The 14116-nt window shown below is 41.7% G+C and overlaps 1 protein-coding gene across 2 annotated transcripts in view; it reads left to right on the forward strand.

Moving 5' to 3' along the window:
• Positions 1 to 14116, forward strand: part of CREB5 (cAMP responsive element binding protein 5) — a 401666-nt gene that overhangs the window by 82416 nt on the left and 305134 nt on the right. For both annotated transcript variants that reach the window (XM_043589166.1, XM_043589165.1), the window contains exon 4: positions 8683 to 8804. In XM_043589166.1, the coding sequence (XP_043445101.1) occupies positions 8683 to 8804 (122 nt within the window). The remainder of the gene's footprint in view (positions 1 to 8682; positions 8805 to 14116) is intronic.

Here is a 14116-nt window from a genome sequence, read left to right on the forward strand (position 1 = left end):
ATGATTAACCGGATGATCTCAGAACCCAAATCCATTGCTTATGGCCGTTCGCTACAAACCTACATAATAATCCATGGGCATTTTAAAGGGAAAGTCAGAGAAAAGGTGACCATCTCATTGCAAATTCTTTTTGGAATGAACTAGGGTCTTAAAAAAAAGACTGGATAAGTAAATCTCTCTTTCTCTCTCTCTCTCTCTCTCTCTCTCTCTCTTTCACGTGGGTGCGCACACGCGTGCACACACACACACACACACACACACGGACCATACTTACCTCCTCTTCCATTGATGATGAAGGTACATAGTGACTCCCCACTACTGAAATTCATCAGATCTCTATGGAACAGAGGGTGGCAGAAATGGCTTTGTATTGGAGGGCAGCATGATAATAACAATAGCTACCATTTATTGCCTTGTCTTATACCTATAATTGTGCCTCCTGCTTTATGTACATTATGTTATTTAATCCTGGCCACTTTTTTTCACACAAAGAAATAAGATCAGGAGGGTAAGCAGTTTGTCCAAAGTTCCTGTCTATAATTTTCTCATTGTACATCTAGATTTGCTGAGCTGCATGCACTAAGAACATGGTTTGGTGTTACATTATTGGCTTATTTCTTCATTGTATGGAGAAAACAGTCAAAAGTTTTTAGAAAGAGATTATGTTAACACACTAGCATTTACAGGAACAAAGTGCGTTTTAAATCAGATTTTCCCCTCCATTATGACAAGTGGCAATGGGCATGAGTAGGAGTTGTCAGCCTGTCATTCATGTTTCCAGCTGGTCAAGCAAACTTGAATTTTGAATGATTCACCTGATTACCTCGGAGGCCTTGATCTGCAGTACTCTTTATATATGAAAAACTGGCTTCCAGTCTATTCCATCTAGAAACTAACATCTTTGACAAAGAGTGTAGGAGAACTCTGGCAGCTGGTGACTGAGTGGAAATCTGAAGCTTTAGCTTCCATGGTTCAGGGCAGGGCTTGATCAGAGGGTCACCTTGGATCCCTCAGTTCACCTGGCCTGCGGAGACATGATCTCCTGGTGTTCATAACCCTCTTCACCAGCTCAGCTCCTCTCACATGAATTAAAACTATGGCTTGAGCTGCCTGGGCGGCTCAGTCGGTTAAGCGTCCGACTCTTGATTTGGGCTCAGGTCATGGTCCCAGGGTTGTGGGATTGAGCCCCTCATCAGCCTCTGTGCTGAGCGTGGAGCCTGCTTAAGATTCTCTCTTCCCCTGTGTCCTTCTCTCTGCTTCACTCTCTCTCGCTCTAAAAATCAATAAATCAATAAATCAAATATTAAAATAAATAATACAATAATAAAGATATATATAAACTTATAAATATTTATATATATAATTTGGATGCTATAAATAAAATAATAAAATAAAAATAAAATAAACAAATAAAAAATAAAATAAAATAAAATAAAAATAAATAACATTGTGGCTTGATTGCTGTGAACACTTTGGCTAGGCCATGGCTGACTGTGAGTAGGTGTGGATTATATACTTGATTAATTTAAATCTGAATCTGGGGGCGCCTGGGTGGCGCAGTCGGTTAAGCGTCCGACTTCAGCCAGGTCACGATCTCGCGGTCCGGGAGTTCGAGCCCCACGTCGGGCTCTGGGCTGATGGCTCAGAGCCTGGAGCCTGTTTCCGATTCTGTGTCTCCCTCTCTCTCTGCCCCTCCCCCGTTCATGCTCTGTCTCTCTCTGTCCCAAAAATAAATAAACGTTGAAAAAAAAAATTAAATCTGAATCTGTCTTCCGGAGCCCTATGTCATATGAGATGCCCTTGTCAGAGCATTTTCTAGTTGATTCAAGGCCCTCCCAAGGGCCTCTAGTCCACCAGCTCTCCACCTAGACAGTAAATGGATTGCAGCATTCGATCCAGGAGTGTGCCAGTGTCTCATGTCTCGCTGACCTGTATCACCCACACCATGGCCAACGCTTAAACATCCCACCGCTGTTGTTTAAAAACCAGAGTTGCCTTGGTTTGTCCCATGGAAGCACTGCCTCTTGGGACAGATGCAGGGAAAGAGTAACATCAGTGTTGCAGAGAGGACCCTATTGCTCCTATTGTATATTCACACTCAATAAAAGGCACATTTATTGTATAAAGGAGCCTGTCTAAAATTCCGTGGAATTCTGTCAGTTGTTACTGATTATTGCTTTTATAAAGGATTGTGTTATTTTAAAATTCATTTAGGGGCGCCTGGGTGGCTCACTTGGTTGAGCGTCCGACTTCAGCTCAGGTCATGATCTCGCGGTCTGTGAGTTCGAGGTCCGCCTCGGGCTCTGTGCGGACAGCTCAGAGCCTGGAGCCTGCTTTGGATTCTGTGTCTCCCTCTCTCTCTGCCCCTCTCCCACTCATGCTCTGTCTCTCTGTCTCTGTCAAAAATAAATAAACATTTAAAAAATTTTGAGAAAAAAATTCATTTAATGTAAGCCCTCTTAATTAAGACATTATGAAAACTCAGATAGGGATAGGGATGAAGTAAGAAATTTTCAAGAAAGCACTTGCTGAAAAATTCACGGGATAAATATAACTATAAAAAGAATATCAAAACTAAGAAAAATGCCTTTTCTGAGAACCCCAACTCTTATTAAAATAGATACGCTAATTCCAATCCTTTTCTCTATTGATTTGAGCAGCATTCTGCAGGAGTTCCATTAAGCTACGTTTTGTTGGTTGAATCTGAGTCATGCAAATAGTAAAAATGCATTACCTTTTAAAAAATACCCTATAATTAGAATGGTCACTAATTCAAACTGATCTTTCTTATAAGTGGTTTGAATTAGTGGGGCTTTTATAGTGTTCCTAGCCACCATCAATTTAATACGAAATGATGTAAAATTACTTCACATAGTCCTTTAGTGAGACCATAGTTGAGACTATTAGACCAGTGGGTAAGACAATTTTGCTTAGGAAGTTTGCATTCTTCTTCTCTGATATGTTATGGGAACTCTGCTTTTACTGGTTTTTTTTTTTTTTTTATCACTTGTCTCCTTGCCTTTTTATCATTGAGGAAAATGAAACATAGACAAACGTACAACTCAAATGCAGCTCTGAAACCCAATGAGGTAGCAGCCTATTATTAAATGTAGAGCAGACTAAACACTTTTGAAAAGAAGAATCGGGTTTCAGGCTTTAGCTTTGTGCTTGTCATTTAGACTTTGGAGTAATCATACTTGCTGGGGCTGAAGCATTTGATGCTAGGCAGACTATGGACTGATTGGAAAACTTAGTGAGTTTTTTCCCCTAATAGTTGTAGCCATGTACTTGTCGTCCTTCCCCGATGTACTGGGGTGCAGAATTTCCTATCGTATAACGGAGGGGTGAATTTCTAAATCATATTGTCAAGCCTATGGCACTCTTTCAGGTATACAAGAAGGGTCTCTGTATGACAAGAATCCTCTACCTAGCTGTTTCCAGAGGCAGCGATTCTATGAAAAGGTGCTCCCTTTTTAAGGAACAGACTAACCGTTCCAAGAAGGGAACCCGAAACTGAAATATGACAAACTTTACAAAGGATTTTTTTTTATACCTTTTGGTGCCAATTTTTCTTGTCTGAATGGTAAAGAAATCCCAAGGACATGTGAGGCAGGTAGAAGTGGGTAACATACCTTACTTGCCCTGGTCCCGGCTGTCTGGGTCTTCTGAGAAGCTGGTGTGCTCTTTGCGAACTCCCTGCGAGAAAGCAATGTGTAGGTGCTTATGCAGTGCCAATTCAGATTTGCAAAGGTAAGAACGACAAACTACTTTCAACTCAAGGAAAGCCCAAACTCAAAAGTTACTACCTTTTTTTTTCAATATATGAAATTTATTGTCAAATTGGTTTCCATACAACACCCAGTGCTCATCCCAAAAGGTGCCCTCCTCAATACCCACACCCACCCCCCTCTCCCTCCCACCCCCCATCAACCCTCAGTTTGTTCTCAGTTTTTAAGTGTCTCTTATGCTTTGGCTCTCTCCCACTCTAACCTCTTTTTTTTTTTTTTTCCTTCCCCTCCTCCATGGGTTTCTGTTAAGTTTCTCAGGATCCACATAAGAGTGAAAACATAAAAAGTTACTACCTTTTAGGTTAGTTTGATGGGGCGCCTGAGTGGCTCAGTCGGTTAAGCGTCCAACTTCAGCTCAGGTCATGATCTCCCGGTTTGTGAGTTCGAGCCCCACGTCGGGCTCTGTGCTGACAGTTCGGAGCCCGGAGCCTGCTTCGGATTCTGTGTCTCTCTGTGTCTCCCTCTCTCTCTGCCCATCCCCCACTCATGCTCTGTCTCTCTCTATCAAACAAATGAATAAACATTAAAAAAAATCTTTTAGGTTCGTTTGAGACTTGGAGTCGTTTCTTTCTCTCAGTCAGATGATCCTCACTCAAGTGGAAACACTAAAAGAAAGGTGAGCAGAAGGCCTGCAGTGATCATCTCAGCTCTGAGTTCCCACCGGAACCAGTTCCTGTAAGTCTTTGGAGTGTGGCCTGTTATGACTGAACACACCTTAGACATTACCCACCAATGGGGCATCAGCCACCGTTATTCATGAACTGCTGCTGCCATAGCTGATGCATGCTCTTGGTTCTAAATAAGGTGTGGCTTATAAGAATTTTAATTTACGGCCATGGATATTGCTCACCTACTTTAGATCTAATTTCAGCCGGAATAGTTATTTGACAAGGCATTCATGTGGCTGAGAAACTCTGACTCTTTTATTTAAGCTGCTGATAGATTTAGCTGTCCTCTTTTTGAAGATTTGCACATTTCCTGGCTTACTTGGAACTGGTACCATGTGGGATCAAAGACCGCTAGAGACCCTGTATTAATTCTAATAAATGTTAAAATAAAAGTTAAGCTCCATTTTCTGGTTCCTGTTGTAACTGGAAAGAATAGCTCATTCACAAGAAGAAAATGAATTAAAAATTAGGAACAGTGTGCCTTATCTCTTCCAAATGTGGGTACAGATATCTGTTTTGCTTTTCCCTTATTATATCATACAGCAAAGAAAGTCACATTTAGTAACAACTCTATGGCCTCCATCTGGGTCTTCTGCTCTAGGGGTAGGAGGGAACCAACTCCCTTTAGGGTTCAAAGCTCCCCTTGCTTCAGACCTTTTGTTTCCTTGCTGCTGCCGAGAGGCTCGTGATGGCGGCCGTTGCCTTTACTATCCCTGTGTCGTGTTCCTTCCACCTCCTTTCCTGATGTCTGTGTGTGCGGGCACTGGAATCTGGGAATAATTTTGCCGAGAGAAGACAGGACACATTTCTCAAGTTTGCTTGAGGTTCGGCCTCCAAATGCCAGTGTGAATTCGACTTCATGGCCCATCTCATGAACTCATCTTAGGGTTCAGGACTCATATGGATCCTTCTAGGATTACTGTTCCCTCTACCTGGAATCATGGCTCTCAGCTTGTAAATCTCCAACAGAGAAATATAGAGGAGCAGAAGAAAAATGAAAACCTGGCAAACTAAATTCCTACTGATGACAAGTGGTCTAGTATTTCAGTTCTGTTGTGTGTTGTTTTCGAAGGCTTTTTTGTCACACAATGACCTGAAAGATAGTAGAGAGTCTGTGGGATTATAATATGGTTCTAATATATGAGGGATATGAATGATTCCAAGATATTAAATTTTTTTTAACATTTATTTATTTTTGAGAGAGGGAGAGACAGAGCATGAACGGGGGAGGGTCAGAGAGAGAGGGGGACACAGAATCTGAAACAGGCTCCAGGCTCCGAGCTGCCAGCACAGAGCCCGAAGCGGGGCTCGAACTCACGGACCGCGAGATCATGACCTGAGCCGAAGTCGGACGCTTAACCGACTGAGCCACCCAGGCACCCCGATTCCAAGATATTTTAAAAGAACCAAGGATGGTTAGGATTGTCAGTTACCAATACAATTATGTGACTCAATTTCTAGACGGGCCTGGGGTGAGTTTCAGTTTCCTTACAAGTAAAAGGGGGAAGATGATTTCTACTGAACATGGTTGGTGTGAAAATTAATGAGATGATGTGTCATACAAAGCACTTAACACTATGCCTGACATGGAATAAGCACTCAATAAATGGAAGAATATGTACACACACACACACACACACACACACACACACCCTTTATTTTCACTGTCAGGTCTTGTCTATTTGTACCTTCTGTTCAGGAACCTTCTTTAATTCTCTAGCCTTTACCTCTGGCCTAACTTCTAGTGTCTAGCCAGCTGTTCCCGATGCTTTCATTAAACTGTCCTTTAAATGGTTATGTTCCTTTGACCTGCTGACAGTGACTTTTGAAGGGAACCCAGTACGGTGGTGATTTTAGGACTCATAGAACCATGTGACTTTAGAACTTTACTTGAAAGATAAGGAATATGAGGTCCAGAGAATGTAGGGAATTTCTCCCAAATCATACAGTTTTCAAATCTGGATTTCTGGGTTGCCAACATTGTCTTTTACACATGTAACAGAGTTCTTCAGACCCAGAGGAGAGTCCCGGCAAAGCACAGGATTTAGATTGAGAAGGGATTATGTCTGAAAGTAAAAGAGGACTGATAAAATGGTTACAAATTGTGACCTTGTGTAAGGTACTTACCTCTCCATTTCTAAAATAATAGGTACCTACTTACCTCATAGGATCTTGTGAGATCTAGATTCTAGACAATGTGGGTGAAAATGTTTGCAAACTGCAAAATGCTTCATAAATACTGATTTTATCTTTTTTATACCATTTTATCACACCATATACATATGTGTATATACATATACATATACATGTTAGATGTATATTGGGACATAAATGTATATATGTGACTCTTAGTAGATTAGTGTGCTAATAAAACCATTTTCAATTAAACCCCAACTTTTTTCTAGCTTTTATCTGTAGTGTCCAATTGTGGTCATCTGTGGTAGGCTCTCTTTGTACTGCAAAGAGAACTCAGGATCTTGGAGGCTGGGCTACGAAGGGGAAAGGATGCAGAAGGGGATTTTCGCTGCATTGAAATCCAGGTCACCCAGTTGGGTGCTTAACAGGTGAAAAAGCCCCTTGCCATAAGGAATCAGGAGATCTTGCCTTGGAAGGGCTGAATATATGGGGATCTCAAACTACTTTCATCTTCATGAATATTAAGCTATTTCCTTGAGTCTCAACGGATGATTTACTGGGATTAACTGCTCTGTGTGTGACTTAGAAAAGTAAACGTGATTCTAGTTTCTTATCATCCAGGAAAGTGTAAAGAGCGTGCAGAAATGGCAAATTCGTGTCCACTTGTGGGCACTCTTGGGTCGAGTGGTAGTGATGTGTTAGAGAACCGTGCAGAAGGAGATTTGGGGACTGAGGATAGGTCAAGTTGGACAAGTGCCGTAAGTAACCTAGCAATGTGTACTGTAGGCTCAGGTGGGAATGATATACGTACGTATTGGAGATAGCGACAGGGCCTTGGTTATAGTCCTGGTGTCATCCATCACATCCACCTGGGAGACCTTAAACAAGACTCTTCATCACTCAGGACTTCAGTTTTCCTCATTTGCAAAATAATTAGCATGGCCATTTTGCACGGCCATCTTCTGTTTAGAACAGAGGGACAGTTTACAATTTTCTTCAAGTCAACTCCAGTACACCTTTACCAAGGAAGATGACCGTCCTTAGTGATTACAAAGGTACAATTCTACCTTTATTGACCTTGTAGGATCTTGTGAGATCTAGATGATATAGAACATGTGTGAAAACATTTTGTAAACTGCAAACGTTGCGTAAATGTGGAGCCACAAATAGTGACTTCAGACCCTCCAGTTTTCTAAGTTATATTCTCTCTAGACAGTCAAGAATATGAAAGAAATTCCTTTTAAAGAGTTTTCTCAGAACATTCTTTTGGCTATAGCAAAGGAAAATGAAATTAATAATTATATTTTTAATGGATGAAAGCTGAATGTGTTTGACTTGGAACCTTTCATCATCCTCTATGACTCTCAAAAATGAGAGACAGAATTGCTATATTTTCCTTTTCCATTAAGAAAAAGGAATTGGGGCGCCTGGGTGGCTCAGTCAGTTGAGTGCCCGTCTCTTGATTTTTGACTCAGGTCATGATCTCACGGTTGGTGGGTTCAAGCCCTGCATTGGGCTCTCTGCGCTGACAGTGCAGAACCTGCTTGGGATTTTCTTTCTCCCTCTCTCTCTGCCCCTCCCGTTTGTTCTCCCTCTTTCAAAATAAATAAATAAACTTGGAAAAAAAAGGAAAAGAATTAATATGCTTGTTTCTTTTTGTTTGATACACACTTTTACAAAATCTGTTTTCCCCCTAAAATCAAGCTTATCTTTGTCTCAGAAGATTTTTTTGGCCTGATTTTAGCTAAATCATTTTTTTTCCAGTTAAAAAAAGGTCATTCCGCACTTTGCAATGTTTATTCAAGTGATAGGGACCCCAGAAAGTTGACAGTGGGATCTCTGGAGGTTGTCTGGAGGAAGTTTGGAAAACCCTCACATACTCAGCCTGCTACACGTTGTATTCCTTCTGTGAGATTTGTGGTTTTATTTTCTTCCATATTGTCATTTTATTCAAAAGGGTGGAAGATTATGGATGACTAATTGGCATTTTAATTAAGGCAAGGGGAGGGGATTAGTGAATTTTAGCTCATGCTTGCTACTGGCTTTTGAGGAAAAGATCCCATGTATGATCCCTCGGTCTCTGTTTTCAGATCAGACTCCGACCCCAACGAGATTCCTGAAGAACTGTGAGGAGGTGGGGCTCTTCAATGAGCTGGACTGCTCCCTTGAGCATGAGTTCAGGAAGGCTCAGGAGGAGGAGAGCAGCAAGCGGGTAGGTTTGCTTGAATGGGCACCTCGACAGGTGCCTCCTCTCACCCCCATTAGAATCTTCTGTGTGGAAACTTAGGTGGCACCGCAGATTGTGCTGATGTGGCCCTACAACAGCATTTTATGCATTTGCAAGTATTTGTCTCATGTTTTTTTAAAAAAAGGATGAAGCCCTGATTGTGGTAGAATCCCTCAAGGGGAAAACAGACATGAAATGTGAAATTCAAGCAAAAAAAAAAAATGTACCTGATTCTTGAACGTTGAGTTGGACAAACTCAGACTTCTTCTATTCAAAACTAGTTGATTTAGTTTGCTAAATATTTAGTAGCAAGTCTTACATGGGCGTTGCATGCAGAAGACAGAAGTCAAAGAGACAATAGGCAAATAATCATAGCAGGAGGAGAGGGGGGTTTCATTTGATTTTGACAACCTGGGGTAAAATCTTCCCAGTAGAACTCCACCAGCATCACAGTTACTTTCCAGTCGTATTATTGAACAGCTGTTAGTGTTGAGACAAATGATTTAAATGTATGTGTGGATTATTTGTTCTTAATAATAAATGTAGAAAATCGACTTTATGAATGCCCCACAATATATTCAGTTTATTGTAATGTTGTGCTTGTATTTTATTTTATTTTATTTTATTTTATTTTATTTTAATTTTTTTTTCAACGTTTATTTATTTTTGGGACAGAGAGAGACAGAGCATGAACGGGGGAGGGGCAGAGAGAGAGGGAGACACAGAATCGGAAACAGGCTCCAGGCTCTGAGCCATCAGCCCAGAGCCCGACGCGGGGCTCGAACTCACGGACCGCGAGATCGTGACCTGGCTGAAGTCGGATGCTTAACCGACTGCGCCACCCAGGCGCCCCTGTTGTGCTTGTATTTTAAAATCACAATAAAGGAAAGGAAACGGGGTCACAAGTAAATGTGATAATTAGCATTTTCCCCATCGTTACGATAGAGCATTATTGAATGCCCACGATGTACTAAACAACAAATTAGACACGTTCCACGAACAGAGACTTAAAATGTGGAAGTTGGTTGAAAGGAAGGGCTGGCTAAGTTGTCACGGATTCTGAAGTTCCAGCTGTTCCATCCGGAGGAGACATTTTAAAAGGCTCTGGTATTTCAAAACCTTCGAATCCTCCTGTATGTGAAATTATAATAATCCCTCGACCAGACTTTTCATGTCACATTCTTACATCCAGAGAGTCAAGGGCTTGCACTGAGTCTGTACCGCTTTAGGAAACATCATGATAATTGGTGAAGGAGACAAGAGAGGTATGAAATCTCAATCAACTCATTTTATTTGTATAGGGTTACTTTGTCATGCGTACCTGATACAGCCACTTCCCTCGCCCTCCAAGTGACATGAAAGGCTCCCCCGCCCCTTTTAAACAAATACTTACTTAGCACTTGTTAGCCAGGCGCTGTTCTGAGCACTTAAAAATTCAAGTCAAGAAAAATAGAAGGCATATGTTCTATAATTCACTGCACTAGAAACGTATTTTTTAAAAATGAAAATAACAAGGGCAAAGAAGAACCCAAAAGTCTAGTAAATTTCCTCTGGTTGAATAATAAATTTAGCTCTCCTGGTAGACAGGGCATGTGTGAAAGACCAAGGGATTAATAAATTCATTCATTCCTCAAGAGAGTCAACGTTGGCTTCTTAGATTAAAACTGAACTATAAGAAAGATGTGTACTGGTTCATTTTGGTTCGTATTGTTTTCATTTCCAGTAGAGTGCTTTTAACCAAAGTATGTGCCCTTGATTTTCTTATAGACATTTACCGAGGACAGCGTTAGGAAGCCCATGGTAGGGGTGTGGTTTTAGATGTTCTCCTTTGCGTAGTACTCATGATCTTCTATATGAAGCCCCATGGGAGGAAATTCTTGCAGGTCTGGATTCCAGGAAATACTTTGCTTCCCCCAAAGGAACTGAAATATTTTGTCCTCATGGACATGAGAATCCTGTAACTGGTTCTGTTTCTCTTTTCGCTTTGACTGCTCGGTTAACAGAAAGCCAAGTTTACTGCTTAACTTTGAGAACTTTTTAGAACACTATGATGAACATATTTTACTTCTCCCCAGACTAGACTTTCAGTTCTAGTTTATATTTCCTCTGGTCCTGATTTTTAATTTAAAAAACATTTCTATGCTATACATTTTTTTTTTTTGGCAAATTGCTTTTGAGTCCTTGTGGGTTGAGAACGAGTATAAATAATTAAACTTTAAAAACTTCAAGTAATTTGGCAAGCAAAGTTGAGAAAAAGAAGACTATTGTAGTTGTAGAAGTACATATTTTAAACACATCCTTAAAACATTTTTAAAAAGTGTCTTTTGAGTGTTGCTTTTAGCCATGTGCTGGTTTTGTGATGGGTGTTTGGGTGAGGGTAGTCAGTTTCCCTCATGGTTTTGGGGTGGGCATCTCAAACCCCAACTTTACTTGTACACCAGGAAAGCTGGACAGCATTCAGGCTGTTGAGCTGTCCTCTCCCCTTGCCTCTTTCAAATCAGAGGGGCCAAATCCAGCCTTGGGTGGCCTTGGCTTCTCAAGACCTAATGCACAATGACTTATCCAGCAGCCAAGTGGGCTGGGTTGGTGGCTTCTGCGTGGCATTTCTTTGGAAGCCTCAGGTGGATAAACAAAAGGTAGGGGATTGTCTCCAATCTAGCAGCATAGGTTTGTGCCACCTTTGACCCCACTTCTCTAACTACCAACATCTCTGGCACACTGCCACCCACAGCCCCTGCTTCATTTCTTCATCCCTTGCTTGAAAAGGAGGAATACAAGCTCTTTATTCAAAGCAAACCTTATTGTTATATATTATATTTTGTATGCAATGCTATCTTCTACTTCCTTCCTTCTGCTTCACATTCAGATAATTATTTCTTTTTAATTGTACATCTCCAACCTTTTTCTGGTTTCTTTTCCTCTGGGTGTAAGTACTTTATACAAAAATATCGGAAGATTTAGGCTGGTCCTTCCCTCCACCTCTGACTTTCTAGCTGCAGTTTTATCTAGAACATTCTGTTCAAGAGCAAATAGAGAATTGATCCTTGCTTATTAGCCCATTTGGCCATCCATTGGGCAAAATCCTCTTCTAGGGACTATCTCTAATCCTGACAGCCTTCTCCAAAAACGTATCAATGTATGTATAGAATGAGGACAGGCTAGAGGAAGGTCATGACAATGGAAAAGCCCTAATATCTGTATCTCTATCACATGTAGAAAGCAACACATTCCACAGTTACCCAATCTTCCACATAAGTATAAGCTCACGGTTTCAAAACTCTTTAATAAGAGATGTTTTTCCCTTGAAAAAGCATCCATCACTAGCAGGCGTCACAAATCTCAGTTTGCCTGTGGCTTAGAAGTCAGGGTCGTCTATGTCCTGAAACAGTTGAGAAACTTGTGCTCATCATGTATTCATTCAGTAAATCTTTTTGAGTGCTCATCACGTGCCAGGCACTGTCTGAGCCTTGATGAATATACCCACGGACTAAAGCTAATTAAAAACAAAACCCTGCCTTCAGCAAGCTTGCTTCTCATGGGTAAGACAGACAATAAGTAAAAACAATAGAACATATAATGTGTCAAAAGGTGATAAATGTTATAGCAGGAAAGGGGCAGAATGAGTGTTGGGGGTGGTCACTGGGTTGCCGGTAAGTGGACACATGTGGCAGAGACCCGAAGGAGGAGAGTGGAGCTTTGCTTCAGAGCAGGTGTGTGTTGAGGAGAAGAATGTTCCAAGTGGAGAGAGCAATGAGTCAAAGCTCTAAGGCTGGAGGACGCTCTGTGGGTTGGAGGAATCGCAAAGAGGAGAGTATATAATAAGCTAAAGAGTGGGCACCAGGAGGGCAGATTCCAGAAGGTCTGCGGCCTCCAGATTTTTCTCCCGGTGAGATGGGGAACCGTAAAGAGTTTCAAGCAGAGGAGTGATAGGATCTGACTTATATATTAGAAAGTTCACTTCAGCTGCTGAGTTGAAAGTAAACTGTTGCAGGACAAGAGCTGGGAGAGAGCAGTTGAGGAGACTAAAGGAAGAATCTAGATTAAAGGTGATGTTGGATTGGTCCAAGGTGGAGATGGAGGAAGTGGTTCCATTCTGGGTCTATTTTGAAGATAGAGTCAACAGGATTTGCTGATGATCTGGGGAGTAATAGCAAGGATGGAATCAAAGGTGAACCAGGTTTTTGGCCTAAGCAACTGGAAGTATGGGGGGTTGCCTGTGGGAAGAGCCAGTTTGAGGGGAAGACCGTGGAGACTGGTTTTTTTTTTACTTCAGTGGAGATATGGAACCAGCACATGGGTATTGTGGTCTGTAATTCAGAAAGAGGCAATTCGTCTTGAGATATGAATTTGGGAGTCACTGGCCTATAGATGGGGTTTAAATACATGAGACTTGATGGAATCGCCTGAGCCAGGGGAATCCATGGCGACGAAGTGGAGAAGGTCTCAGCATGGAACTTGGTGGACTCCTCCCGAACCTCCAGGAAAGAGTATTCAACTCTCCTCAGTGGCCAGGGCTGACACAGACGACCCTGAGGCGTGAAGAATCAAGTCAAGTACAGAACCCTACCGGTAATACTGAATAGACTCTAGTAACAGTTGGCAGTTAGCATGCTGATTTCATTTTCCGTGTCAGAGGCGAAAAAAGCAGAAACAAAAACAAAAAAGATTTTTAAAAGAGAAAAATAAAGAGGAAGGTGAGTTGACCTAATTTTAAATTTGATTTTTAAAAGACGGATGGAATAATGCATGCGTAGGAAGCGGGATATAGCTTCATCGTATGATAATAATTGGGAGTGCGTGCGTGTGTGTGTGTGAGTGTGTGTAAGGGGAGTTGAGAGGACTAGAAATGAACTCCTTTGTCTTGCTGAGAGAAATATAACATTACAGCCTCACGTGGTGAAGGACCCTGGAGATGAAAAGCACGGTGTGTAAGTGCTAAGTGTTGCTCTCCTCCCATAGGACCTAAATTTGACTCATCATGCTGATGCAGCAATAGCAAATTAGGGCATTTCCATGCTCTAGAATTCCTACCCAAATGATGAAAAGTGCAGTCTATTCCCAGAGGGGATTGACTGTTTAACACATGGGAACAAGGGACAAGCTACAATCTTAAGATCTTGGATCCCAGCTCAACAGGAGTCACGGAACAGGGCACGGCCAGGTCAGCCTCAGCTCAGAAAAGTAGGCGGCTCAATCTGATTAAATTCTGTACCTGGAAATCATGTTACTCGACACCACCAGTTACTTGGGGGAGAGAGGGTGCAGAGAGGAGGCCCTCTGCCTTCGTCCACACTCTC

Source organism: Prionailurus bengalensis, chromosome A2 (genome assembly GCF_016509475.1).
Source record: "Prionailurus bengalensis isolate Pbe53 chromosome A2, Fcat_Pben_1.1_paternal_pri, whole genome shotgun sequence".
In the NCBI taxonomy this organism is placed as follows: Eukaryota; Metazoa; Chordata; class Mammalia; order Carnivora; family Felidae; genus Prionailurus; species Prionailurus bengalensis.